Genomic DNA, 27371 nt, shown 5'->3' with positions numbered 1-27371 from the left:
TCGTCTCCCTTCCGAATCCGAACCAAATGATACGCATTTCTAAGATCCAGCTTAGTGAAGATTTTGGCTCCATGCAAGGGAGTGAACACTGAATCCAACAAGGGCAACGGGTATCGGTTGCGAACCGTGATCTCGTTCAACCCCCTGTAATCAATGCATGGACGAAGCCCGCCATCTTTTTTACCCACAAAAAAGAAACCTGCGCCCATCGGTGAGGTGGAATTCCGGATCAATCCGGCAGCTAATGAGTCCCGGATGTAGGTCTCCATTGATTCGCGTTCCGGCCGTGAGAGGTTGTACAGCCTACTGGACGGGAACTCACTGCCTGGAACCAAATCAATGGCACAATCATACGGGCGGTGGGGAGGAAGCGTGAGAGCCAGATCCTTGCTGAACACGTCAGCGAGGTCATGGTACTCCGCCGGCACCGCCTTCAGATTGGGCGGGACTCGGACCTCCTCCTTAGCTTGGGAGCCGGGAGGAACCGAGGAACCTAGACACTCCCGATGGCAGGTTTCGCTCCACTGAACCACTACCCCGGACGGCCAATCGATCCGGGGATTGTGCTTTAGCATCCAGGGAAAACCCAAAACCACACGGGAGGTGGCCTGAGTCACAAAGAACTCGATCACCTCCCGGTGGTTACCTGACACCACCAGAGTTACTGGGGGTGTCTTATGCGTGATTGGTGGGAGTAGGGAGCCATCTAGCGCCCGAACCTGCACAGGCGAGGTAAGAGCCACCAGAGGGAGCCCTATCTCCCTGGCCCATCTACTGTCAAGCAGATTCCCCTCAGAGCCCGTGTCCACCAGTGCTGGGGCCTTCAGGGTTGAATCCTCAAACAGGATCGTGACTGGGAGTCGTGTAGCAATGTGGGTGTGTCCCACGTGAATGTTTTGACCCACCCCTGGCCCAGTCTCTAGGGGCGGGCGTTTGGCGTTTGACCGCTCGGGGCAGTCTCTCACATGGTGCTCTATTGAACCACAAACAAGACACGCTCCGTGGGTCCATCTCCTCTGTGCATCTGGTGCCCTAAATGTTGCCCTACTTGTGTCCCTAGCTTCGTCAGTAGGGGGAGCTGTGACCCCACGGAGCACAGGAACAGAGGAGCGTGGGGAGGGCGGAGCTCGATCGGACCCGGAAGGGAGAGGGACGACGCGTGCCTGGCCACGCCCTTCGCCTCGTTCCCGGCGGCGTTCTTCTAACCGGTTGTCGAGTCGTATGACTAGATCGATGAGCCCATCTAAATCCCGCGGTTCGTCCTTAGCCACCAGGTGCTCTTTTAGGACCAGTGACAGTCCGTTTACAAAGGCAGCGCGGAGGGCAGTGCTATTCCAGCCGGATCTCGCCGCCGCGATGCGGAAGGCGACTGCATAGGCAGCTGCGCTCCGACGCCCCTGTCTTATTGACAGTAGTGCGGTTGAAGCGGACTCTCCTCTGTTGGGATGGTCGAACACTGTTCTGAGCTCCCGTACAAACCCATCGTATGTATGAAGGAGCCGCGAGTGCTGCTCCCAGAGCGCTGTAGCCCAAGCGCGTGCCTCCCCGCGAAGCAGATTTATTACATAAGCTACTTTGCTAGCATCAGTCGCGTACATCACGGGACGCTGTGCGAAGACGAGCGAACACTGCATAAGAAAGTCCGCGCACGTCTCCACACAGCCTCCGTACGGCTCTGGAGGGCTTATGTATGCTTCTGGGGACGGAGGAAGGGACCGTTGAACGACCAGTGGAACGTCACTTTCGCGCGCAGGGTCCTCGGGAGGGAGAGCCGCAGCGGCGCCCGAAGGGCGCGCCTCCACTTGTGCGGCGAGAGCCTCCACCCTGCGGTTTAGGAGAACGTACTGCTCGGTCGTTAAATCGATCCGAGAGGTGAAGGCGGTGAGGATCCGCTGCAACTCACCGATTACCCCTCCCGAAGCCTCCGCCGCGCCTTGGTCTTCCATTGGCCGTTCAACAGCCGGTTGACGCCCCTCGGGATCCATGACGCTGGCCGAGATATCCTGTTGTGAAAGTGTAGGAACACGGACCCACAACAGGGGGCGCAATGAATGGACAATGGAGGAAGTAAAAAACAAGATTTACTACTGAAACAAGCACGAGTAGTATAACAAACACAATGTTTAGGGTCGAATCCGCTGGTGTCGTGTGGGCAGGCTCGAAGATAGGAGACGTCCGTCTCAGTCGAACCGGAACCACCCAGATCTCCACTGCCACCGAACCCTGGAAATACTGGAACCGCCAAGTCCCGAATTCCCAGGTGGCCACTGCCTCCGCTCGTCGGATCCGGTACTGCTGGCAGGAGAGAGCAAGAACACACAGGAGTGGATGAACGCACCCAGTACAGAGAGGGGAGAAGCCGCCTCCACCTCTTGGCAAAGTTCAGCAGGAAGGTGAGTACTTATCCAAAGAAGGAGGGTCTCAGTAGTCACCAGTCCTGAAAGGTTTAACAAGTTTGTCAATCACAGAATATGCTGCAGAGAATGTTACCTTGGTCTTAGGCGATATCTCGGCACTGAGGTGGAGACGCCGTCCTCCTGATATACCTCGGTGCTGAGTAGAAACAGCTGTGTTTGGTGATGGGTGACAGCTGTCACCCAGATTACTCCCATGATGCGGTAGCGCCCTCTGGTGCCTGGAGCCCGCACTCCAGGCAGGGCGCCCTCTGGTGGTGGTGGGCCAGCAGTACCTCCTCTTCAGCGGCCCACACAACAACTTGCCCCGTTTTGGAATATTTGAACACTCATAACTAACCAATGCTGACACCAACATACACTTATTCTACATCAAAATGTCAAGCGAAGTCTCCTCTACAAAAGCTTCCACTTCAATCACTATCAATTAACCACAGCTCAAACGCCAAGCAAATAAAGACATAAATGGGAATTTATTTTTTTGGGCAAAAAAAAAAAAAAAAACTAATTTAATCCTACCAAGTATTATTTACTTTCAGGGTGTTTTGCATTTTTGACCTTGTACAAGCTGAGAAATAAATCATAATGTATGGGTATGTGATTTTGGTGAAATAGGCTCTAGGGCTTAAGAGGTTAAACTTCTCGTGTGACTTCAGACAATATGTAAAACTAATACAAACCAATGCTAGAGTGTCAAATCTCTGCCAGTTACAGTTAGATCGTATTCTGGGTGGGAAGGGATTATTCAACCTGGAACTTTGGAGTACTTTTAAGTCCCTCTCCTACTTGACGCTGCATTCCATGAGTCAAGTGGCAGTTTGTTGTTTAGAGGAGCAAAATTTTTCAACTGATTTTTCTCACGTGGATGCTGCTACATTTTTGGAAAACAAAGTGTTTGATAACAAGAGAGACTTGACATTCCTGCTTGAAGTATCTTCTCGGAGGATTTCTGTGTTGGTTTATTCTGCAAAATGGCCCGAGTGTGATCTAAAAGTCTTTATGTGTCTGAATCGAAACAGGCCAAGTGGTGCAAGAAGAGACAGGAAAGAGAGCGCAAGCGTGACAGCGCCAGCAGAGCTCAGCAGATCTGGGTTCCTCCCCGTTTATCTGTGAAGTTCAGTCCCAGATTCTGCTGTAAACAGCATTCTCCAACAGCAGCAGAGGTCTGTCAGGTAATTTCATCAGCACACGCTCAGAGCCACGAGCGCCCCCTCCGCCCCTAAACAAGATACTTGAAGAGTGAATTATTGCTCCAAATATACACTGTCAGTGTACTGCAGTATCACTTTGGCCGCTCTGTTCCATAACATAATAAAATACCTCCAATAGAATGAAACATTAGTGTTTGATTCATGGTTTTTGATTCAGTGCAGGCAGAGATACTTTTATTATTCCTACTATTGTGACAGTGATAAGCTTTTCAGTCTGGAGGCTCTTTATCTCCAAACTCCGTGAATCAACTGGCAACTTTTGAGTCTAACAACATTTAACTGCATTACGAACGAGTCTATCCTGACTAAATATCACGCAGTGTGTTAATATCACATGGCGTTAAGTGGTGTAAAAACAAGAAAATTTGTGTAGTATGTGACATTGTTACTGTGTCACATATGCATGCATACAGGGTAGTATTGTATCTGTGCGTTGAGCATCAGCTCGCTCCCCTTTTAATTCAAAGTTGGTTAAATGCCTGCCCTAATATTTTTTTTTTTCATTCATTAAACATCCACACTAAAATAATTTAATTTTGTGACCCCAACACATCGTAAAAAGCAAAAAATAAGGAGTTTTCACCATATTTTTCTCATTGCTTCCACATCTTTCCTGTGATGATGTCATCAGTGAGCGCTGGAAGGCAGCAGTCGCATGGGAATCACGTCAATTTGAGAGTTCGCAGCATGAAAGTTGCGCACAACGTGGAACACTTCTGGCACTGAACGGGTTAGTTATTTGCAGTGTAGCCACAGTAACTTTAGTTACTTTGCCAACAACTTGTTGACAGCTGCTGAATGTAACCAATAATGTAACTAGTAATCTAACTTAGGCACTTTTAAAACTGAGTAGTCAATAAAGTAATAAGTTACTTTTTCAAAGAGTAATCAGATTACTTTTTCACAGTAACTATGGCAACACTGGTTATTTGTGATGAAATCAGTCATTTTTTCCAAGGAGCGTAACATTGGCCATGTTTGTCCAACTGCCCAACTACACACTCTTCAGACAGAATTTTGTGCAGAACGCCCAGGGCATCCCAACGCATGAGTCGGCGTACTGAAGCACATTTCAGTACAGTACAGTTACATATCAGCTAAAATGAACCCATTTTCTTGAACTTCCTACGTTAATGAGAAAACTCGAGGATAGGCAACTACATGTGTGTGAGTGTGTGTGTGTGTGATGTACCCTGTTCGGACGCCACGTTCATGAAAAGCTGGGGCTGCTGGTGCGTCGGCTTGCTGAGGTAAATTACCCACGATCCCTCAGGGCTGTTCATTCTTCGTGCAAACACTCTCTCCATGGTCCTGAGCAGTCGTACGCCTCGGTCGACACGAAACTCCTCCTGCAGCACACGAGTGAATCAGTGGCTGACAGTCAAACAATCAGGATACAAACCGAACCCGACTTGAGCTCCAACACTCCAACAAGAAGCAAAATGTGCACAAATATCCAGCAACCTTTTTTTTTCCATTGTGACAAACTGACAATATGATGTTAAAGTTGGTGCCGTTTCGCTGCACTTACACAGTTCATGTTCTGTGTCATGTTGAGGATGACGAAGCCACGTCTCAGCTCGGTCCAGTCCACACACACGACCTGAAGGAGTCACAGGAAGTGACATCATAATCCACTTGCTCCACCCTTCTCCAGAATGTCCTCTCGTACACCGTGTGTGCACACGTGCACATACCTGCCGCACCTCCTCCATCTCATCAAAGTCTGTGTTTGGTATGATGAACTCTGTGACCCCACTGCCACTGACCTCTGACCTCTGGGCCTGCAGGGGCGTGGTCTTCTCCTGCCCGTCCCAGGAGGAGTCGGTGAAGCCGATGGTGGGGGACGGATCGGTGGTGAGCGGGACGATGTGTCTGCTCCTCGTTTGGTCTCTGTTCTCGTTCTCGCCGCCACCGAAAGCTGAAATGAAGCCAAATCACCATTAATGATCTCAAACCAAAATCAATCACAAGTTGATGTAAAAGAGATCAATGAATAACAGTTTGTGCAGAATGAAGGGAAATCCAGGTCACATCAAAGTGACTGTTGGATTTTTTTTTTTATTTAAGAAAACATTAAGTTTATAAAAAGAGGACAAAATAACCATGTCCCCACCATCCAGCTCGTCCTCTTCCTCCACGCTGGGCTGTAGCGGCTCTCTGCTGGGAGCCACGCCCACATCTGGTGCTGTGGGATTCTGGGTAAATACTCCTCCAATGTGTGTCAGTCCTGTGTCGTCTTCTTCCTCCTCCAGTTCTCTCTGTTCATCGGCTGTGTCCTCTGCAGTGATAAATCAGAAGATTTGTGTTTTGTTTTCACTTTACACTCATCAGCATCCGCCCACCCCCTCCTCAAAACTTTATTGGGTACACCTTGCTAGTACTGGGTTGGACCCCTTTTGCCTTCAGAACTGCCTTGATTCTTCATGGCACAGAATCAACAAGGTGTTGGAAGCATTCCTCAGAGATGTTTGTCCATACTGACATGATGGCGTCACGTAATCGCCCATCATCATCTGATAGCAGACATTTGCATCCTCACAACTGCCGCTCACTAGATATCATCTCTTTTTTGGACCATTCTCTGGAAAGCCTAGAGATGGTTGTGTGTAAAAATCCCAGTAGATGAGCAGTTTCTGAAATACTCAGACCAGCTCATGTCACCAACAACCATGTCACATTCAGAGTCACTTTTAAATCCTCTTTCTTTCCCCATTCTGAGTTTAGGTCGATGAGTTTAGGTCTCCTGTGTTGACAGATGATATGAATTCATATAGTTCCAGGGATTAAAGAAAAAAAAAATATTTTGACTGAAATTTTTTTTTCACAGCCAAATCATTAAGTTAAACAAGGTGGAGACGGTTAAGAAAACAGCAAATTGTTCTCCTGTTGAACAGATTATGTTTCACTCACTAACCGTTGCTGCTCTTTTCTAATGCAGCATCATATTACAGAAAAAACTTTAACCTGCGCATTATTTAAATCCTTCAGGATAAACACATTTTAAGAGGACAACTTGGTAAGTCTGGACCTTACTTGTGTGAAGCACCCTGAGGCAACTTTGTTGTGATTTGGTGCTATATAAATGAAAATAAATTAAAATGAAATTGAAAACTTCTTTCAGCACCAATTAAAATCTCAGGCCCACAGCCAGGATCTGAAACAAAGGTGGGGGGGTCCTTTTATGCTGAAAGTGGCCCTTTTTCATCTGGAAAGTTCTACTTTCTCACCCTGATCCCCCTCAATTTACTCGTAGTTGTACTGCTTAATGTGTACTGTATTTGCATTTTCTTTTGTGCATTTTTACCTTTTCTTTGCCTTTCACCAAAATTGAAATCACAAGCTACATGTTTGTTTGATAAGATTACTAACCACAAGAGCCATAATGATTTTCATATTTTTGGCTTCCCTCATCTTAACTGACCTGATTTTAAAGATAGAACCCCAAACAGACCCAGTCAAGCCCAAGTTTAGACATTACATTAAAAAGATATTGCTTCACATTCCACTTTAGTTATGCAGAAAAGTAAAATTTTTACATGTTTAATTTTATTTTTATATGGCTAATCAATTAACCTTAGTCCAGAACTACAGTAAAACCTAGGCCCAGAGTAATACAGATTTAAACATTTTAGTTGTTAAATTTATTACTACTATTATAAAAGTCACAGTAGTATGAAAAATGCCTTCAAAAGTGGACCTTTAATCAAGGGGTTTTGTGGAGGGCATGCTCCCCAACACCCTCTTTCCATCTGGATACGCCCCTGGTTTGCAATCAAGAATTTGTGTATTTATGTGGAAAGCGCGACCTAATTGAAAGGTACATCGTCCTCAGAAAGCAATTTTAAGCCATATTTGGGGGGGACAATGTTAGTGTTTGTTGTCAATACGTTGCGGGTCTGCAGCTATGTTTTTAGTTTAACCACAGTAAGGACACTCACAGAGACACTCAGAGCAGACTTTGAAAGAAAAGAAAAGCTTAAAAATATGTTAGTAAAACTCTGATTGCTCTGATTGCGTCGTCGTCCCCCCCCCCCCTTCACCAGACTGCAAACAGGACACAGAGGAATAGATGGGGAATCGCTGCCAGAAGGGAAAAAACAAAACGGAGACATTATTCTAAAAATCAGTTTTTGAACATGGTAAATTTTATATCTTGCGTCCAGTCAATTTTTCGGCATGATGGTGTCAGCATGAAATCTGCGTTTTGGCAGCCCAACTGAGGGAAATCTGTTGTAGTGACAAAGAATTTTAATCCCTGTAGTACAGGGGTGGCCAAGTTCGGTCCTCGAGAGCCACCTTTCTGACACTCTTAGTTGTCTCCCTGCTCCAACACACCTGAATCCAATGAAAGGCTCATTAAAAGTCTGCTAACAAGTCTTTCATTGGATTCAGGTGTAGTACAAGAGTTTTATCACAAATAGAACAAGCTGACATTTTTAGCATAGGTCCAGAAAAAGTGCAGAATCACAAACTAAAAGTCCTTGAAAATCCCCTTTGTGGCTTTTTTAGCATTCTAGCTGCTAAAAAAGAGAGGAGATGCTACCAAACAGAACTTCTTTGTATTTCTTGTACAATGGCAATAAAGCTTCTTCCCCTTCTTTTTCAAAGTCCAAGATGGCGTCCAAAATGGTCGCCATTTCACTTAATGTTGCACATTTTTGCTCCTGGAAAATTTTAAAACTTACCTTTTGCATAATTTCCCAGTAGCCCAAAGTCTGTGCCTGTGTCAGTCTCAGGAGTGGATGTTCCTACTGTTTCTCCACCAGTAGCAGTACCAGCAGTAGTAGCAGTATTAGTCGGTAAAGCAGTACTGGGAGAACTGATGGAGGATTGGAGGATATCAAAGCCACTGGACTGACCGTCTTCCTCCCTTGCTGCCTCCCATTGATCCTTCTCGAAGGGTGACACCTGTGTGAAACATCAGACCTCAGCAAAAACAAAAAGTACATTTACAAATCATTTAATACTGAGTATCTGCCAATACCAAGTTCTGATCCGGTATTTTCCTCAATATTGCACTTGCACAGAGCAGAATTTAAGCAAGTTAAAGTTAATCCATTGTGTTTGTGACTCTAACAGCTCTGCCACGCATTAAGGAAAAAACATCTCCAATCCAAGCTGCTCCTTAATTTCTGTCTTCATTTATTTATTTTCAGTGCATTCGGAAAGTATTCACAGTGCTGCACTTTTTCCACATTTTGTTATGTTACAGACGTATTCCAAAATGAATGACATTCCTTTTTTCCCTCAAAATTCTACACACAATACCTCATAATGATAATGTGAAAAAAGTTTTTGAGATTTTTGCAAATTTATTAAAAATACAAAAAAATAAGAAATCACGTGTACGTAAGTAGTCACAGCCTTTGCCATGTAGCTCAAATTGAGCTCAGGTGCATCCTGTTTTCCACTGATCATCCTTGAGATGTTTCCACAGCTTAACTGGAGTCCACAGGGGGTAAATTCAGTTGATTGGACATGATTTGGAAAGACACACACCTGTCTTCATATAAGGTCCCACAGTTGACAGTTTATGTCAGAGCACAAACCAAGCATGAAGTCAAAGGAATTGTCTGTAGACCTCTAAGACAGGATTGTCTCGAGGCACAAATGTGGGGAAGGATACAGAAAAATGTCTGCTTTGAAGGTCCCAATGAGCACAGTGGCCTCCATCATCCATAAATGGAAGAATTTCAGATCCACCAGCACTCTTCCTAGAGCTGCTGCCTGTCTAAACTAAGTGATCAGGGGAGAAGGACCTTAGTCAGGGAGGTGACCATGAACCTGATGGTCACTCTGTCAGAGCTCTAGCTTTCGTCTGTGGAGAGAGAAGAACCTTCCAGAAGGACACTGTCTCTGCAGCAATCCACCAGTCAGGCCTGTATGGTAGAGTGGCCAGACGGAAGCCACTCCTTAGTAAAAGGCACATGGCAGCCCACCTAGAATTTGACAAAAGGCACCTGAAGGACTCTCAGACCACGAGGAACAAAATTCTCTGGTCTGATGAGACAAAGATTGAACTCTTTGTCATGATTGCCAGGTGTTTGGAGGAAATCAGGCACCATCCCTACAGTGAAGCATGGTGGTGACAGCATCATGCTGTGGGGATGTTTTTTAGCAGCAGGAACTGGGAGACTAGTCAGGATTGAGGGAAAGATGAATGCAGCAATGTACAGAGACATCCTGGATGAAAACCTGCTCCTGCGGTGATTCATATTTCAGCAGGACAATGACCCAAAGCACACAGCCAAGATATCAAAGGAGTGTCTTCAGGAAAACTCTGTGAATGTTCTTGAGTGGCCCAGCCAGAGCCCAGACCTGACTCTGATTGAACATCTCTGGAGAGATCTGAAAATGGCTGTGCACAGACTCTCCACATCCAACCTGATGGAGCTTGAGAGGTGCTGCAAAGAGGAATGGACAAAACTGCCCAAAGATAGGTGCACCAAGGTTGTGACATCATATTCAAGAAGACTTGAGGCTGTAATTGCTGCCAAAGGTGCATCAACAAAGTATTGAGCAAAGGGTGTGAATACTTATGTACACGTGATTCATTTGTTTTTATTTTTAAATTAAAACAAACAAAAACTTTTTTCATGTTGTCATTATGGCGTGTTGTGTGTAGAATTTTCAGGGGGAAAAATGAATTTACTCCAATTGGGAATAAGGCTGTAACATAAAATGTGGAAAAAGTGAAGCGCTGTGAATATTTTCCAGATGCCCCGTATTTAGTGTAAATAAAGTCAACAGATTTCTAACAGGAAATATGAAACAAGTTCAAGGGCAACTTCAGAGCAGATGAAGTAAAAATTTATGATTTAGATCTGTTTTACTGACATAATGTCAGGAGGTGAAAAGAAGTCTTTAGGATGAAAATATGATTTGATAATATGATAATATTCATATTACTCTCCTGATAACAAACAAATAATATTGAATATCCCAAAATACACAAACAAGTGTGAACATCATGAGTTTAGTTGTTTTAATACTAAGTGTGTGTATTGGCTGGGGGGGCTGCCTTCCCCTGCGCTAGACCACGACTGATCACAGGAGCAAAGAACGGAACTTTCATTTATATATTGCTCAAATTAATGATAATTATGAAATGTTTAACCCTCCAGTCGTGCATATATATATATATATATATAGTTAGAACACACAAACTATCACCATAATGCAGCCTAATAAATTAAAATGTTTTAATAAGAAATGTAACACATTGCACATTGAGATGATGGGGACCCCCCTCACCTCCAGGACCGGGGCGGCTCGCTGCTCCTGCAGCCCAGAAACATGCACCTGAGCTGGAGAGGAGAGGCCGAACAAGCTGGAGCTGAAGGCTTGGACGGACGGGCTGTAGCCTGCAGGACACAAAGACACGTGTCACAAACACATTCATTCACCCCACAGCTGCTCTGGACAGTCAATGCCTCACAGCAGATAAATAAAAGACATGAAGCATATGAACGCAGCAGCAGATTTTTACGTTTGAGGCTGTAAAAATACAGACTGAAGTCATTTGTAGCTTTTGGACCAGAAAAATATGAAAGGAAAAGAAGCAGCTGTGCAGCCAAACGAAGTGATTTATCTGCACAAACTACTTCATTTATGTTATTTAATTAATAATTTGTGCCTTTTGCGTTAGTGACTGAACTCTACGGTTGCACAAGAGGGCGGGACTCTTCTTCTGCAGCCTCCACTCCCAGCCCACCTGTCTATCTCATTTCATTCACTCATTCATTTTCTGCCACTTCCTGTATCCTGGTCCAGATTGTGAGAGAGTGTCAGTTCCAACATTTTGGACATGTGGTGTGTTTCTCTGTGCATGATGAGATGCCCACATGTCACCTGGCTGTGGCACATAGATGCTTATTTTAGAGATGTGGGAATGCACCAGTTGTCTGCCTGGGTGGTTGCCATCCAGGACCCAAGGGGATTCTGTGGTGTTGTGGTTACAGCGAAGAGCAGCACCAGACTTGACTTGATATCCTGGTCCATGTCACAGTGCCACTATACCAAGCAGCTCATCCCACACTTCCCTATCCTCGGCCAAGTCCTCTCACTCTTCCTGGGGTATTCTGAGGTGCTCCCAAGCCATCTGTGAAATATAATCCATCCAGCGTGTCCTGGCTGCGTCACCCTGCATTTTTCCCCTCAATCATGAAAAAAAAACTTTACTTTGTAAGAAATACAAAACTGTTGGTACTAACCAATCAGAACATCCAGATCCGGTGTTGTGTGGTTGACCTGTAGAACATCTTGAAACTTGTCCATTTCTGCCTCACGTTCTCCTTCCCCCTCTCGGTTGTCTCCCCCTCGCCTCTCCTTGTCCTCCCCTCCCTCCTCTCCTCTGTCTTTGTCCTCACTGTCTGTCCCGTAGAAGGCGGAGGCCTCCAGGGAGGCGTCGCCGGCTCCTGGCCCACCAAGGAGTTCGGTCTCTGAGTCAGTAGAGTCCATCTGACCCAGGTAGTTCCTGGCATCCTGAGGAAGTGCCAGATGGACCATACGCTGAAAGGAAAAAGACATTAGGAGTTCATACACGCCTGTATATGCAGTCGATATTATACAAATATCTGTGAAACGTCTGAGAAATACGAGGTCTGTCCATAAAGTATAGGTCCTTTTTATTTTTTTCAAAAACTATATGGATTTCATTCATATGTTTTTACGTCAGACATGCTTGAACCCTCGTGCGCATGCGTGAGTTTTTCCACGCCTGTCGGTGACATCATTCGCCTGTGAGCACTCCTTGTGGGAGGAGTCGTCCAGCCCCTCGTCGGAATTCCTTTGTCTGAGAAGTTGCTGAGAGACTGGCGCTTTGTTTGATCAAAACTTTTTCTAAACCTGTGAGACACATCGAAGTGGACACGGTTCGAAAAATTAAGCTGGTTTTCGGTGAAAATTTTAACGGCTGATACTGTCGCTTTAAGGACTTCCCACAGTGCGAGACGTCGCGCAGCGCTCTCAGGCGGCGTCATCAGCCTGTTTCAAGCTGAAAACCTTCACATTTCAGGCTCTATTGATCCAGGACGTCGTGAGAGAACAGAGAAGTTTCAGAAGAAGTCGGTTTCAGCATTTTATCCGGATATTTCACTGTTAAAGGAGATTTTTTTAATGAAAGACATGCGGACGGGTCCGAGCGTCGGCTCGCAGCCGCCGCGACGCTCCGCCACAGGAAAAACACCTCTGTTGGAAGCCTTAAGGACAAGTTGGAACATGTCCAGCTGTTAAACAATTTCTCATATACTCACTCCACTGAAAGCCATCAAAAGCCGCCTGGATTTTACAAATGGTTATCAACACGGAGGTGTTTTTCCTGTGCCGCCGCACCGCGCCGGCTGCGTCCCGACGCGCGGACCCGTCCGCACGTCTTTCATTAAAAAAATCTCCTTTAACAGTGGAATATCCGGATAAAATGCTGAAACCGACTTCTTCTGAAACTTCTCTGTTCTCTCACGACGTCCTGGATCAATAGAGCCTGAAATGTGGAGGTTTTCAGCTTGAAACAGGCTGATGACGCCGCCTGAGAGCGCAGCGCGACGTCTCGCACCGTGGGAAGTCCTTAAAGCGACAGTATCACCTCAAAATCTCTCATCAGCCGTTAAAATTTTCACTGAAAACCAGCTTAATTTTTTGAACCGTGTCCACTTCGATGTGTCTCACAGGTTTAGAAAAAAGTTTGATCAAACAAAGCGCCAGTCTCTCAGCAACTTCTCAGACAAAGGAATTCCGACGAAGGGCTGGACGACTCCTCCCACAAGGAGTGCTCACAGGCGAATGACGTCACCGACAGGCGTGGAAAAACTCACGCATGCGCACGAGGGTTCATGCATGTCTGACGTAAAAACATATGAATGAAATCCATATAGTTTTTGAAAAAAATAAAAAGGACCTATACTTTATGGACAGACCTCATATTGTCTTTTGGAAGCACAAGAATCCCTGAAAAATGGTGCTGATCCAGATTCAGGAATGACTCACTTTCTGTCCAAAAATAAATCAAAAACAGATTAATGAATTTTAATGAATTCCATCCAAACGGTGCAGGTTGTTTGCCCTCACAGGAAGGACGTGCGTTAATGAGTTCAGCTCTACTTTCTTCACATTTAAAACCGGACTAAAAGTACATTGTGTCAAATTCAAAATTCACGTCTTCTTTTATACGTAGCGCCAACTCATGACAATGTCGCCTCAAGGCGCTTCAGACAACACAACTCAGAACAACAGAACAAAATGAATTAAAAGATTAAAAATATAATAAAAGCGCAAAACCATAAAAGAGTAAAAACAATAAAAACACATAACATAATATACTAACGATAAAACAGGGAAAACAAATGGGTCTGAAGTCTTGATTTAAAAGTCTCCACAGAATCCGACTGCCTTATGTGGACATGGAGATCATTCCACAGAACAGGGGCACGATAAGAGAAAGCTCTGTGACCTGCAGACTTTTATTCACCTGAGGGACACAGAGAAGTTCTGCACGCTGAGAACACAGGGCCCGGGCGGTACGTAAGGTTTAACCGGGTCATCCAGGTAGGGAGGTGCCAGCATGTGAACAATTTTATAGGCCAGTATGAGAACCTTAAAATCCGATCTCACAGAGACGTCACAACTCTTCCTCACCTCCATCTCCTCCTCCTCCTCTTCCAGGTTCTCAGTGTTACTCTGACTGCCAGAGGGTGGTGCTGGATCCACCAGTGAGATGTTCACAGACTCCACCTGAGGCTCAGAGCGGGAGGTTTCGTGGATCTCTGGCCAGCCCATGTCGTGAACCAGATTTGGCTGGACTCGCACTAATTCCTGCATCGAGTGGCGTTTGGTTCTGATTAAGTCTTGAATGAACTGTGGGTGGACCGGATCTTCATCCTGGACCCTATGGGCCACTGAAGGTCTTAAGGGCATGACCCTCTGGGAAGAACCCAGTCTGAAGGCATCAGAGCTGCACAGAAGAGCTACAGAAAAAAAAGAGAGAGAACAGAAACATTACCACAGACTAATAGGTGCTATGATTGTTTTAAGATGATGAATTTAAATGAATCTTCAATATAGAAATGAGTTTGTCAGAGATGGGAGAGATTTTATTTGAAAAAAAAAAAAACTTTAAAAGCATACAATGACGTGAAATAAAACAGAAAAAAAATTGGTTTGTTGTTTTTTGTTTGTTTGTTTGTTTCCATTCAGTTGCTCTGATCCAGCAGAGATCTGCACTGGGATTTGGCACGTTTTACGCCGGATGAATGCTGTCAACAATTTTGACACATACACACTGGAGAGTGTGATCAGTGGGAAATGTTCAATCTGTTTAAATGTTACATTCGGGTTTCAAACAGGCGGCTCGAGGACTGAATACGGTCATCAGCAGCCTGTTTCATCATGTACAGTTATCACGGGTGTGCGGGAGAGTTTTTCATCTGGAGGCAAAACAAGAAAAGTCTGCAGTTACAAGTTCAGCATCACAAACTTTAACAGGCCAATCACAGTCCAGGACAGTTTGAATGGACCAATCACAGGAGCAGTGGGTGTGGCTTGAAGAATGGTGAGTGGCTGGTCTCAGACGATCTTGGAGGTGAACATGCTGGATGTGGAGGTCCTGGGCTGGTATGGTTACACGTGGTCTGCGGTTGTGAGGCTGGTTGGATGTACTGCCAAATTCTCTGAAACGCCTTTGGAGACAGCTTATGGTAGAGAAATGAACATTCAATACACTAGCAACAGCTCTGGTTGACATTCCTGCTGTCAGCATGCCAATTGCACGCTCCCTCAAATCTTGCGACATCTGTGGCATTGTGCTGTGTGATAAAACTGCACCTTTCAGAGTGGCCTTTTATTGTGGGCAGTCTAAGGCACACCTGTGCACTAATCATGGTGTCTAATCAGCATCTTGATATGGCACACCTGTGAGGTGGGATGGATTATCTCAGCAAAGGAGAAGTGCTCACTATCACAGATTTAGACTGGTTTGTGAACAATATTTGAGGGAAATGGTGATATTGTGTATGTGGAAAAAGTTTTAGATCTTTGAGTTCATCTCATACAAAATGGGAGCAAAACCAAAAGTGTTACGTTTATATTTTTGTTGAGTGTACATGTGCTCTGATGTCACTGTTTATCTCCATAGAAACTACCCAAACAATCTTTCATACAAACTGTTTAAAGGGACATTACAGTGTTGTGGTGGAAATTACGGCAATAGTGTGGGACAACTACATTTTGTTTAAAAAATCACAACAGTTGTATGACACTGAATACCCCAATTATGTTTTGACTATTTTACTGATATTTTATTCAGAGATATTTTAAAACATTAGAAAAAACGGTTTTTTACCATTCATTTTTATCATTGAAGATCAAAAGTCTGGGTGTGGGACAAGCACAAAACGGCAATATTTGCATATAATGATGCTGAAAAAAGGTGAAAAAGTCATCATAGACTACTAGAACAAATTTCTTAACACTTTCATTGTAAAGATAACTATAAAAGTGTGAAATTTCCCCTTTTTTCTGTTTTTCATACAATATGATCAAAGGACATAATAAGTGCCCGTAGTCTAAGAATCACCCATATATGCATTATGGGTTTTTCAGTCATTAAACAAGATGATACACATCAAGATCCATGTCAGCAGTAAGAGAAAAAACAGCATATTTGTTCATTATTATTATTATTATTTGTTAATTATTACGTGCTTTAATGTCAACATATTCATAAACAGAAATTATATTTTTCACTGATGTCTGATGCTTTATTACCAGATTGAAACAAACAAATCCACTTTTTTATTTGTTTGGTTTTTTTTGGGGGGGGGGGGGGGTGAAACAGAAGTGACGACATATTGTGGCTGATGTGTTTAAATGTTAAAGTGCTGACTTGAGAATCCCTCCTCAGTGGGGAGTGTCAGCCGCCCTCCGGAGTTCAGCGTGTGCCAGGCGTGAGGTCAGACAGCCATCTGTGGCTGCAGACAGAGAGCAGTCTGGGGTACACCCACGCACATCCGGCTTTCCCACTTCCAAATCCTGATCCACAGCTGAATGAGCATCATCACAGCTGGCATGGATCATGTTATTAGATAGAAAGCTGCACCTAATGAACTGTCTGCTGACTGTTCAGACACGCTGCCGGTATATGTTGGCAAAGCCATATGTTACACCAATCAGCCATAACACTGTGTGCCCCCCCGCCTTTGCCACTGAAACAGCCCTGAACCATCAAAGGTGTGCTGTGGCATCTGGTACTGTGGTGCCAGCAGCAAATGTTTATGCTGCTCCATTTTTCCTGCTTACAACATATCAACCTGGAGGATAAAATGTTATTTTGCTGCCTAGTATCACCCAAACACTGACAGGTGCCACTGTAATGACATAATGTGGTATTCACCTCACCTGTCAGTCATCCCATTCATATGGCTGATCGGTGTAGAGTGATTTTATTTCAATCTAATGCAGGAAAATTGACTATATTGATTATTTTTGGGGAATAACTGATAAGCGCTGATATTGCTCCACAGATGCTGATGTACTGAGTGAGATCACTGCACCACTGTACGCTCAGAGAAAAAAAAAAATTGATTTAATCCAGCCTGGCTGCACTGACAAATGCATGCATGGAAGAAAAGGAAAATGAAGGGATGAGTTGGTGAACGACAAACATTTCAGTAAATTACAGTATTTACAGCGCTGATAAAAAAAAAAGTTGGCTTGAAGGGTTTCAATGTCTTATGCCGTAAAATTAAAAATTTAAAACAACAAATAAGCAAATAAATAATGAGGGGAGCTTCATGAAGACATTTTCAGAGGGCAGCGATAAGGTTTCTCCAACACTAGAACTTAATGATTAATTAAAATATTAATATGCATAGAACAGAGTTTCACGTCCGCTCTTCTCACAGGCTGTTTATGTCGGCAGCACAACAAAGTGCATTAAATGTCTTCCAGGAAGCAGATAAACAACATGATGTGACGATTTTAAATGTGTTTTTAATGAGCCACTGTGCATTTTGTGACACGTGATTGCACCTCATGCACCCATCACTTCTGACACTACAGCCATAAAGAAAAAAAACTTCAGCTGAGTCAGTTCTGACGATGGAGTTGGAAACACCTCGTTCAGTGGTGCATCAGCAACAATCTGATCCAAAGCGCCAGCAAGTCAAAGCAGGTCACTGCAGACTTCAGGAGAACAAAAGGCAAAGAACACCTCCCCCTTCGCATCCATGGAGACGCAATGGAGAGTCAGATTCCTGGGAATCCACATAACAAAGACCTCAAAGTCTCCAAATACCACTTAGCTGATTGGAAAAACCTAACAACAACTGTAGCCCAACAGCAGCTTTTTTTAAAATCAGCTTTTACCGCAGTGCAAATCAATCTATTGTATCAAAAGATATTGAAGCACAAGCAAATTAACATGTGATGTGGGACTTTTCTGCTAAAAGTCACAGTAAAGCCATTCTTGGTAAATTCTGAAATCATACTCAGATACTTAAAATTTCACATATATAGGTCAAAAGTATGACCTTGAGCTCTAATAATACATAATATACAGTAGTGTTCAGAATGATAGTAGTGCTATGTGACTAAAAAGATTAATCCAGGTTTTGAGTATATTTTTTATTGTTACATGGGAAACAAGGTACCAGTAGATTCAGTAGATTCTCACAAATCTAACAAGACCAAGCATTCATGATATGCACACTCTTAAGGCTATGAAATTGGGCTATTAGTAAAAAAAAAAAAAAGTAGAAAAAGGGGTGTTCACAATAATAGTAGTGTGGCATTCAGTCAGTGAGTTCGTCAATTTTGTGGAACAAACAGGTGTGAATCAGGTGTCCCCTATTTAAGGATGAAGCCAGCACCTGTTGAACATGCTTTTCTCTTTAAAAGCCTGAGGAAAATGGGACGTCCAAGACATTGTTCAGAAGAACAGAGTAGTTTGATTAAAAAGTTGATTGGAGAGGGGAAAACTTATACGCAGGTGCAAAAAAATTATAGGCTGTTCATCTACAATGATCTCCAGTGCTTTAAAATGGACAAAAAAAAAAAAAAAAAAACAGAGATGCGTGGAAGAAAATGGAAAACAACCATCAAAATGGATAGAAGAATAACCAGAATGGCAAAGGCTCACCCATTGATCAGCTCCAGGATGATCAAAGACAGTCTGGAGTTACCTGTAAGTGCTGTGACAGTTAGAAGACGCCTGTGTGAAGCTAATTTATTTGCAAGAATCCCCCGCAAAGTCCCTCTGTTAAATAAAAGACGTGCAGAAGAGGTTACAATTTGCCAAAGAACACATCAACTGGCCTAAAGAGAAATGGAGGAACATTTTGTGGACTGATGAGAGTAAAACTGTTCTTTTTGGGTTCAAGGGCCGCAGACAGTTTGTGAGACGACCCCCAAACTCTGAATTCAAGCCACAGTTCACAGTGAAGACAGTGAAGCATGGTGGTGCAAGCATCATGATATGGGCATGTTTCTCCTACTATGGTGTTGGGCCTATATATTGCATACCAGGTATCATGGATCAGTTTGGATATGTCAAAATACTTGAAGAGGTCATGTTGCCTTATGCTGAAGAGGACATGCCCTTGAAATGGGTGTTTCAACAAGACAATGACCCCAAGCACACTAGTAAACGAGCAAAATCTTGGTTCCAAACCAACAAAATTAATGCCTCGCAGATGTGAAGAAATCATGAAAAACTGTGGTTATACAACTAAATACTAGTTTAGTGATTCACAGGATTGCTATAAAAGCAGTTTGAACATAATAGTTTTGAGTTTGTAGCATCAACAGCAGATGCTACTATTATTGTGAACACCCACTTTTCTAATTTTTTTACTAATAGCCCAATTTCATAGCCTTAAGAGTGTGCATATCATGAATGCTTGGTCTTGTTGGATTTGTGAGAATCTACTGAATCTTCTGGTACCTTATTTCCCATGTAACAATAAGAAATATACTCAAAACCTGGATTAATCTTTTTAGTCACATAGCACTACTATTATTCTGAACACTACTGTATCTAGACATATTGAATGCTGGCTTTTTGTCCTAAAAGTAGCAGTAATGTTGTTCAAAATAAATGCTGACATAATACACAAGGGGTACGGACAAAACCCCCCTGACAAAAGCCCCCTAGGATAAACCCCCCCTAGTAAAAGTGCATTCTCAGACAAACCCCCCCTGGTTCATATGAAGTTTTACTCAGCAGAGTTTTGGCATGTGTGTTCCTCATAATAGAGGTGAAACGTGTTGAAGGGGGTTCTTAATTGTCAAATGCCAAACAGTTAAATGAAGTGGGTGTGAAACTACTCACCAAAGAGATAAGTATCAGGTGCAAAAACAGATTTGTTCTCCATAAGTTAGACCATGCCACTGGTGACCTCTTCTTCAGGTAGAAATGCCAGTGCATTAAGCATACCACAGAAGTGCTTCACACTCTCATCTGTCCTGTAGGCATTGACCAATCCTAGGCTCTGTATTTTTTGCCAAGTACTCTGTGCCAGGTGGTAGAAGCAGCCACGGGATGTCACATGAGGCCCCAAAACACTCTGCACAGCATTTATCATTGCCTGCTAAAAGTCTGTGATGACAGTTGTCGGATCTGGATTAAATCCGAGTTGATCACACTTATAAAGAATGGCCTGGAGAAATTCTTCATAGCATGATTGAGACTTCCCAGACAGGAATCCATATACACATGTGATGGCTGTGTTTTCAAGTAGGGCACGAATGACATATAATGGAGTGGAATAACCTGGGAGCAGTTGCAAATGTTCCATCCATAAACCAGGTCGAGGTCCGGCCTTTTTTTTTTTATCAAATATTGTATGAGGTGCTGTTATATTTTAATAAAGCAAAGACTGTTCAACATCATGGTTTAGCGGAAGGACACAAAAAGCTTTCTCAGAGATTTCAGCTGTCAGTTTCCACTGTGAGGAACATAGTTAGGAAATGGAAGGCCGCAGGCACAGTACTAGTTAAGGCCCGAAGTGGCAGGCCAAGAAAAATCTCAGATAAGCTGAAGCGAAGGATGGTCAGTCATAGACCTGCTCCAAAGATCTACAACATGATGTTGTTGCAGATAGTGTCTCTATGCATCGTTCAACTATATAGCACACTTTGCACAAGGAGATGCTGTATGATGCTGTAATGCAGAGGAAACCTTTTCTGTGTACACGCCACAAACAGAGTCACTTGAGGTATGCTCAAGCACATTTGGACAAGCCAGCTTCATTTTGGAATGAGGTGCTGTGGACTGATGAAACTCAAACTGAGTTATTTTGACATAACAAGGGGCGGTATGTATGGCTGAAAAAGAACACAGCATTCCAAGAAAAACACTTGCTACCTACAGTAAAATTTGGAGGTGGTTCCATCATGCTGTGTGGCTGTGTGGGAATCTTGTTAAAGTTGAGGGTCACGTGGATTCCAGTCAATATCAGCAGATTCTTGAGAACAATGTTGAAGAATCAGTGACAAAGTTCAAGTTGCGCCAGGGCTGGAACAAGACAACGATCCTAAACACTGCTCAAAATCGACTAAGGCATTCATGCAGAGGAACAAGCAGAATGTTCTGGAATGGCCATCTCAGTCCCCAGACCTGAATATTATTGAAAATCTGTGGTGTGATTTTAAGCAGGCTGTTCATGCTCGGAAACCAACAAACCTGAGATGTTTTGTAAAAAAGAAGGGTCCAAAATACCTTCAGCCAGAATCCAGACTCTCATTGGAAGCTATAGGAAGCATTTAGAGGCTGTTATTTCTGGAAAAGAAGGATCTACTATATATTGATGTATTTTTTTCTGTTGGGGTCCCAAATTTATGCACCTGCCTAATTTTGTTTAAAGAATTATTGCACACGTTGCATCCTATGAACTTCATTTCACTTCTCAAATATCACTGTGTTCGTCTGCTATATGATATATTTAACTGAAATTTCTGAGCCAAACAACCAATGATTTATAAAGGAAAATCATGGAAATCATCAGGGGGGCCCAAACTTTTGCATACAACTGTATCTAAATATATTTCATTGATAGTGACCTGAAATCAATGCTATGTTATGCCATAAAATTATGAAAAATTGGGGGTGTGGTTGCTTTGAGTGACAGCTATGTGACAGCAAGACGAGTCCAAGGTCCCGCTAGCAGAGGCCGCTGTAACTGCTGCGAGCAGCTGTGGACTTTACTGTGTTTCTCTTTTCTGAGCAATTTATTACAAATATCTGAGAGAGGCTTATTGTACCTATGTAGTATTTATGTACCTATTGTATCTATGAGGTCTGCGCACCAGTATTTCTGTTCAGTGAAATTTATTTATTATTCCATTTTTATCGTAACTACAGTGCTAATTAGCAGGTATTGAAAGCTTTGAGGTTATCTCCACTTTTACTCCATGACTAGGTGATAATTTTTAATATCTGCACCTAAGCAACCCTTTCTCGAAAATCAAAACCCACTCTGCAAATATGTCTTTATTGAACAGCTGAACACAGGTTAGCCTGTTAGCTTCAGCTTGTTTTGTAACTCAAATAGTCTTTATTGTCATTGTACAGGGGTGGGGGTGGGGGGTGATACAACTAAATTGGGGAAATATGGGGGGGGTTCAGCTTTCATTTGACCTACTCAGGTCACACTGGTCATGCCTACACTCCAATTCTTTACCCATTTATGAGTGGACCGGGTCTCAGGCAGGGTCAGGTACTGCAAGATGGGGACATTAGGAACCGCCCCATTTGAACTGCAAAACCAGCTCTTCAGAAAACCTATGGGTGACATCATGGAGGGTTTGTCCAGCGTATATATTGCTATATATTCAAACAGAACCCCCCCACCGCTTCCTGGTTAGAACCGCCTCTGAGGTGCAGGTGCCAGGTGAGTGTTCGGTGGAGAAGAACTGAAGTGGTTCCTTCCGGTGCATGTTATAAGGAGCAACAAAGGTCTCCCCGGTAACCACATGCACTTATTTGTAGCCCGGAGCTGAGGTGAGGTTCTGTGGGTCGGTCATCTTTGGCTTTTAGGTGCCTCCGGTGTTTGGAATGTGCAAAAGTGAGACAACCTGAACTCAACTTCTGCTCGAGTGTCCATGAAAGCAAAACATCATGCAGCGTTTGCTGACGAAGCTTTCACCTTCAACAAACGCATCCTGGTGCAGTGTTACGGTTTCACTCCGAGCAGGAACATGTGAACACGTTCATCTGAGCACCCGCTGCTCTGACAAGATATCTTTGAAAAGAAAACACTCAAAATATAACTGAGAAGATTTGCTCACGTCAACAAACTGCAGGATGGAGCAGCCGTCACGCGACTGCACTTGACGAGCCTCAAGCATCAAAGTATTCAGTCAAGAGACAATTAATGAACTCAGCCCAAAATGGTTTGTTTTTCTATTTGTGTGTTTGTTTGTCACCAAAATACCTCAAAATCACAGAAATATATTTTAATCATGTTTGGTCCAGAAGTCAACCTGAGGTCGAAGAAGTTGAAGATCAAAGAGCAGATCATCCTTTGATGCTGATTTCTTCCATCTTAATTACAGGATCAAAGCAATGATCAGTCAGTATCAATGATCAGGATCAAACATCAGAAACATTATTAAATATGAGTGAACAGGACTGAAGATCGGTGATAGTGATTGTTGAACTTTCATGACTTTTACTCTTGATCATATAGATGTGTAATGTGTGACCTTACACATCTATATCTCTTCTCTAACATTTTTGATCCTGATTGATGGTCTTTGATTCAGAATAACTCATAAGTCACCAAATCATAGATCATGGAAAAACCTATTAAATTTTGGTGTGGATCCAGCTCAAAATGAAAGCTTTGAACTTTACCTTTCATCCTGATTCCTCTCATCTTGATAACAGGATCAAATTCACCTGAGTTGAACATCAGGAAGATGATCAAAGATGGGAGGTCAGGATGACAGAGCAGGATCAAAGTCCTGTGATCCTGATTGGTGAAATTTTATCCTAGTCTTTGACCACCACTGACCTTGCAGAAAGACATTTTTTCCTTTTTATGTAGTTTTCAAATCAAACAGTGACGTTAACGTCACAACCAAACTGCAGTATGGGTAATGTAGTTTTTGTTACCCCCACCAAGATGAGCTTCCTGAAACTACTTTTCATCTTTAATCATTGAACTTTGATTCTGCTCCTTCCCATCTCAATTACTGAATCAAATTAATCAGTGTTTAACATCAGGAAGATGATCAAAGATGAGAGGTCAACATGACAGAACAGGATCAAAGTTCAGCAAGCAAGCTCAAAGCCATATAATCATGATTGGTGAAATCTGGCGCTAATCTTTGATTACTGAAAATGCTGGATCATTTATCTTTGCTCTCTAACATTCATTGAACCTCATCACCGACCTTTGATCCTGATTTTCCTACTGACTGATCGTTTTTGCTCAAAAATATAACAAATAACACAAACAGCTACAGTTTCTGTGTTTAGCTTGTGATTGTGGGCGCCCCTAAAGCCTCATCTGTTTTAATTCCCCGTAAATCCGCTTATCCTCTGCTTGGTACCCCCTCCCCCAAATCCACAGACAGCTCCCCCCGTCTTCAACCAGACACAAACCTGACACCTCGATAAACACAGACAAACACAATTCATTTCCTTTTATTTTTTTCACTCAAATGGTGATGTTAACATCAGAACCAAACTGCATTATGGGTAATGTAGTGTATCATCAGCAACGACAAGCTTCCTGAACCTAGGCTGTGTAGGCCTAGGCTTCCGACAGCCTAGGCCTTCCTGTGGTACATCGAGTCTCTCTCTCTCTCTCTCAAACCAACTAAGATTTATGTCTGAACAGGCTAAATTAAAGTTACCTCAAGTCAGTTTACTCTGAGATTAGAGTAATAACATGAAACCAGTGCAACAAAACAAATGTAAAGCAAAACAAATGTAAAGCAGTTTAAGCCAGTCTGAACCCGGAAAAATAAAACAGTTAAAAATCTGGGCCTGTATGCACGAAGAAGCCTGAAGCTAAAAACAGCTCCTAGTGACATTATTCTAAGAAAAATCTAAGAATTCCTCGAATTCTTAAACATTTCTTAGAATTTTCCATTGGTAAGATGAAAAATGTCTGCAAAGCACCTTAGGCCCTAAGAAAGCTCCTAAGGTACCAAACTGGTAAGAGTAGTGAGGAGGACTTTTAAGAAGCCCAAGAGTGTGTTAAACAGAGAAAATGGCAGAAAAGATATTCTCTGTAGGATGACAGTGAGTCAGTAACATGGTACCGGCTTGATCTATGTAATTATTTTATGTTAATTTACTGTCTTAATGTATTTAGAAATTGTTTAGGGTCTTGTTATCATATACATACTGTTACTATTATCATTATTTTTATTATTATTATCTGTATTATTATTTTGTTATTTTCTTTTATTATTACATCTATTTTGATATTTGATTTGACCACAATGGAATTAAGTGTTTTCACTTTCTTGTGTCATGCACGTATTTTAAACGTATTTACAATTATATTATGTAAATGGTAAATGGACTGCATTTATATAGCGTTTTTCCATCTGCATCAGATGCTCAAAGCGCTTTACATTTATGCCTCACATTCACCCTGATGTCAGGGTGCTGCCATACAAGGCGCTCACTACACACCGGGAGCAATAGGGGATTAAGGACCTCACTATTTTATATTATTATTATATAATATTATAATAATATTTTATTATATATATTATATTATTATATAATATATTTTTATTGTACTCAAAATAAACGTACTAAATAAACTCACACACGCATGCACGTATGCATACACGCACACTTTTAACATATATTCGGCATGTAAATGATGTATGTTCAAAGATTTTTTTAAGCTGTGTAACAATTCATTTAATTTTGCTGAGTATCATCATCTTAAAGTTATCCTCATGATTACGGGTCTTAATGCAGTTCAGTTTATATCATCAGTTGATTTCACTGTCCATTCATGACTAGGAGGGCGGAGCGTATTTGTTTTTTTTGTTTTTTTTAATTTCTCCTCCCCTTTCTGTGACAACCAATCACAACTCGTGACAATCACAGGTGGGGTCAACCCCGCCTTCTCACAAAGATAAGAGTTTCTGTCCCCTCCTTGCTCAGACTTGCTCTCAGACACCTGCTGGCTTCCTTGACAGGAAATTTTAGGTTAAGTTATGAGATCTTTGAGAGGACTTTGAGTTGCTTTGTGGATACAGGCCCAGATTTTCTCCCATCGGCGTCACAGATTTTACCATTTGTTTAGGTCCTCTTAAAGTCAGTTTAAAATAAAATAATCTAGTTTACAGTAAAACAACCTCATAGTATTTTTAAACAGTGTAAAATCAATTTAAACCACTTTGTTTCTTGTATAGAATGGTTTCAAACCAATTCCCTCTAATCCAGTTTAAGACATTTTACCATTTGTACAGTGCATTTTAAAGTCTGTTTAAATTTCTTAGTGTATAGAATGGTTTCAAACCAATTACATACCTCAAAACCAGTTTAAGACATTGACCATTTCTTTTGGACATTTCAGTGTCATTTTAAAATAAAATAACCTAGTTTACAGTAAAACAGTCTCGCACTTTAAACACATTTTAAACCACTTTATTTCTCATGTAGAATGGTTTCAAACCAATCACCTCTATCCAGTTAAAGACAGTTTACTACTGGTTCAGAACTTTCTAAAATTAGTTTAAAATAATATAGTTAACATAGTAAAACAATTTTGAAGCTGTTTGAAACCATTTTTAAGCCGTTTGCTCCTACCAAGCCACTTTAACACAAGTTTAAAAGCACCCTAACAGTCTGCACCTGGTGTAGAAAAGTTTAAACCGCATTAAGCCATTTCAAACCGGCTCTAAGTCAACTGTTACTGAAAATGGCTTAAGCAAGTAGTTTAAATGATCGATTCGAAACCATTTCAGCGTAAACTGATATCTGCTTTAACTCAGTTTAAGCGAAGTGTGTTTTTAAGGCATCACAAACCAGTTTTGTCGTGGTGCAGTGTAAACGCTCAAACAGAATCAAAGACGAGTAATTTTTGAAGGCAGAACGATAAAGGGACTGTCTGAGAAGAATCATCGACTAAAAACCCAGAACGAAGACTCATCGGTCTGAATCCAGAGACAAACTCAGAGCCAAGCCCAGTCTCTTAATTCAATAACCGATCGATGGCTTCGATTGGATTCATACAGCACAGGTATGTTGTTGATGATTATGATGATGATTAATCATGCGGTGCTGGTGCGCTTGCGTGCACCAGACACTGCAGTGTGCCCGCTGATTGAAGTGCAGTGCGTGTCTCCCACGCAGCAACCGTGCGTGTGCGCAGTGTGTCGACAGCAAACATCACACGTTTTAATTTTTTTTTTTTGCGGTCACTCACCTGTCAGCGCGCTCACGAGCAGCAGGCCCGACATGTCTGCGGCAGTGCGCGTGCGGAGCGTGGGCGTGTTCAGCGGGATGCGGCGCTCATGGCCGCGGAGCCGCACAGACGGTCTGCGGTTCGTCCTGGCGCGCGGACACACGCACGGCGCTGCGGTCACAGCGGATCTGATCCGTCGCACAGCCGATGCTGGAGTCGAGCAGCTGCCTGCTCTTCTCACTGCCGGCCGCTAGGTGGCGCCGGGACATGTTGCCAAAGCTGAGTTCAGGTGCTCCTCGTAAATTCGAAACATTATTCATTCTTGATTTTAACATACCCCAAGTTTATAAAGTTTAGTGCTACTAAAT

At 42.8% G+C, this 27371-nt stretch overlaps 1 protein-coding gene across 1 annotated transcript in view; it reads right to left on the bottom strand.

Annotated features, from left to right (window-relative positions):
• Positions 1 to 27168, bottom strand: part of podxl2 (podocalyxin-like 2) — a 43578-nt gene extending 16410 nt beyond the window's left edge. Inside the window, exons 1-9 of the mRNA XM_034165935.1 lie at positions 27025 to 27168; positions 14261 to 14589; positions 11842 to 12139; positions 10883 to 10992; positions 8314 to 8536; positions 5731 to 5906; positions 5323 to 5544; positions 5157 to 5228; positions 4818 to 4974 (exon numbers count right to left, since the gene is read on the bottom strand). Coding sequence (XP_034021826.1) covers positions 4818 to 4974; positions 5157 to 5228; positions 5323 to 5544; positions 5731 to 5906; positions 8314 to 8536; positions 10883 to 10992; positions 11842 to 12139; positions 14261 to 14589; positions 27025 to 27058 — 1621 coding nt within the window. The 5' untranslated portion in view covers positions 27059 to 27168. The remainder of the gene's footprint in view (positions 1 to 4817; positions 4975 to 5156; positions 5229 to 5322; positions 5545 to 5730; positions 5907 to 8313; positions 8537 to 10882; positions 10993 to 11841; positions 12140 to 14260; positions 14590 to 27024) is intronic.
• Positions 27169 to 27371: the final 203 nt, after the last annotated feature.

The sequence above is a fragment of the Thalassophryne amazonica genome, chromosome 3 (genome assembly GCF_902500255.1).
Source record: "Thalassophryne amazonica chromosome 3, fThaAma1.1, whole genome shotgun sequence".
NCBI classification, from domain to species: domain Eukaryota; kingdom Metazoa; phylum Chordata; class Actinopteri; order Batrachoidiformes; family Batrachoididae; genus Thalassophryne; species Thalassophryne amazonica.
Note: the sequence above shows the minus strand (reverse complement) of the source record. Positions and strands in the feature narration are given on the sequence as shown.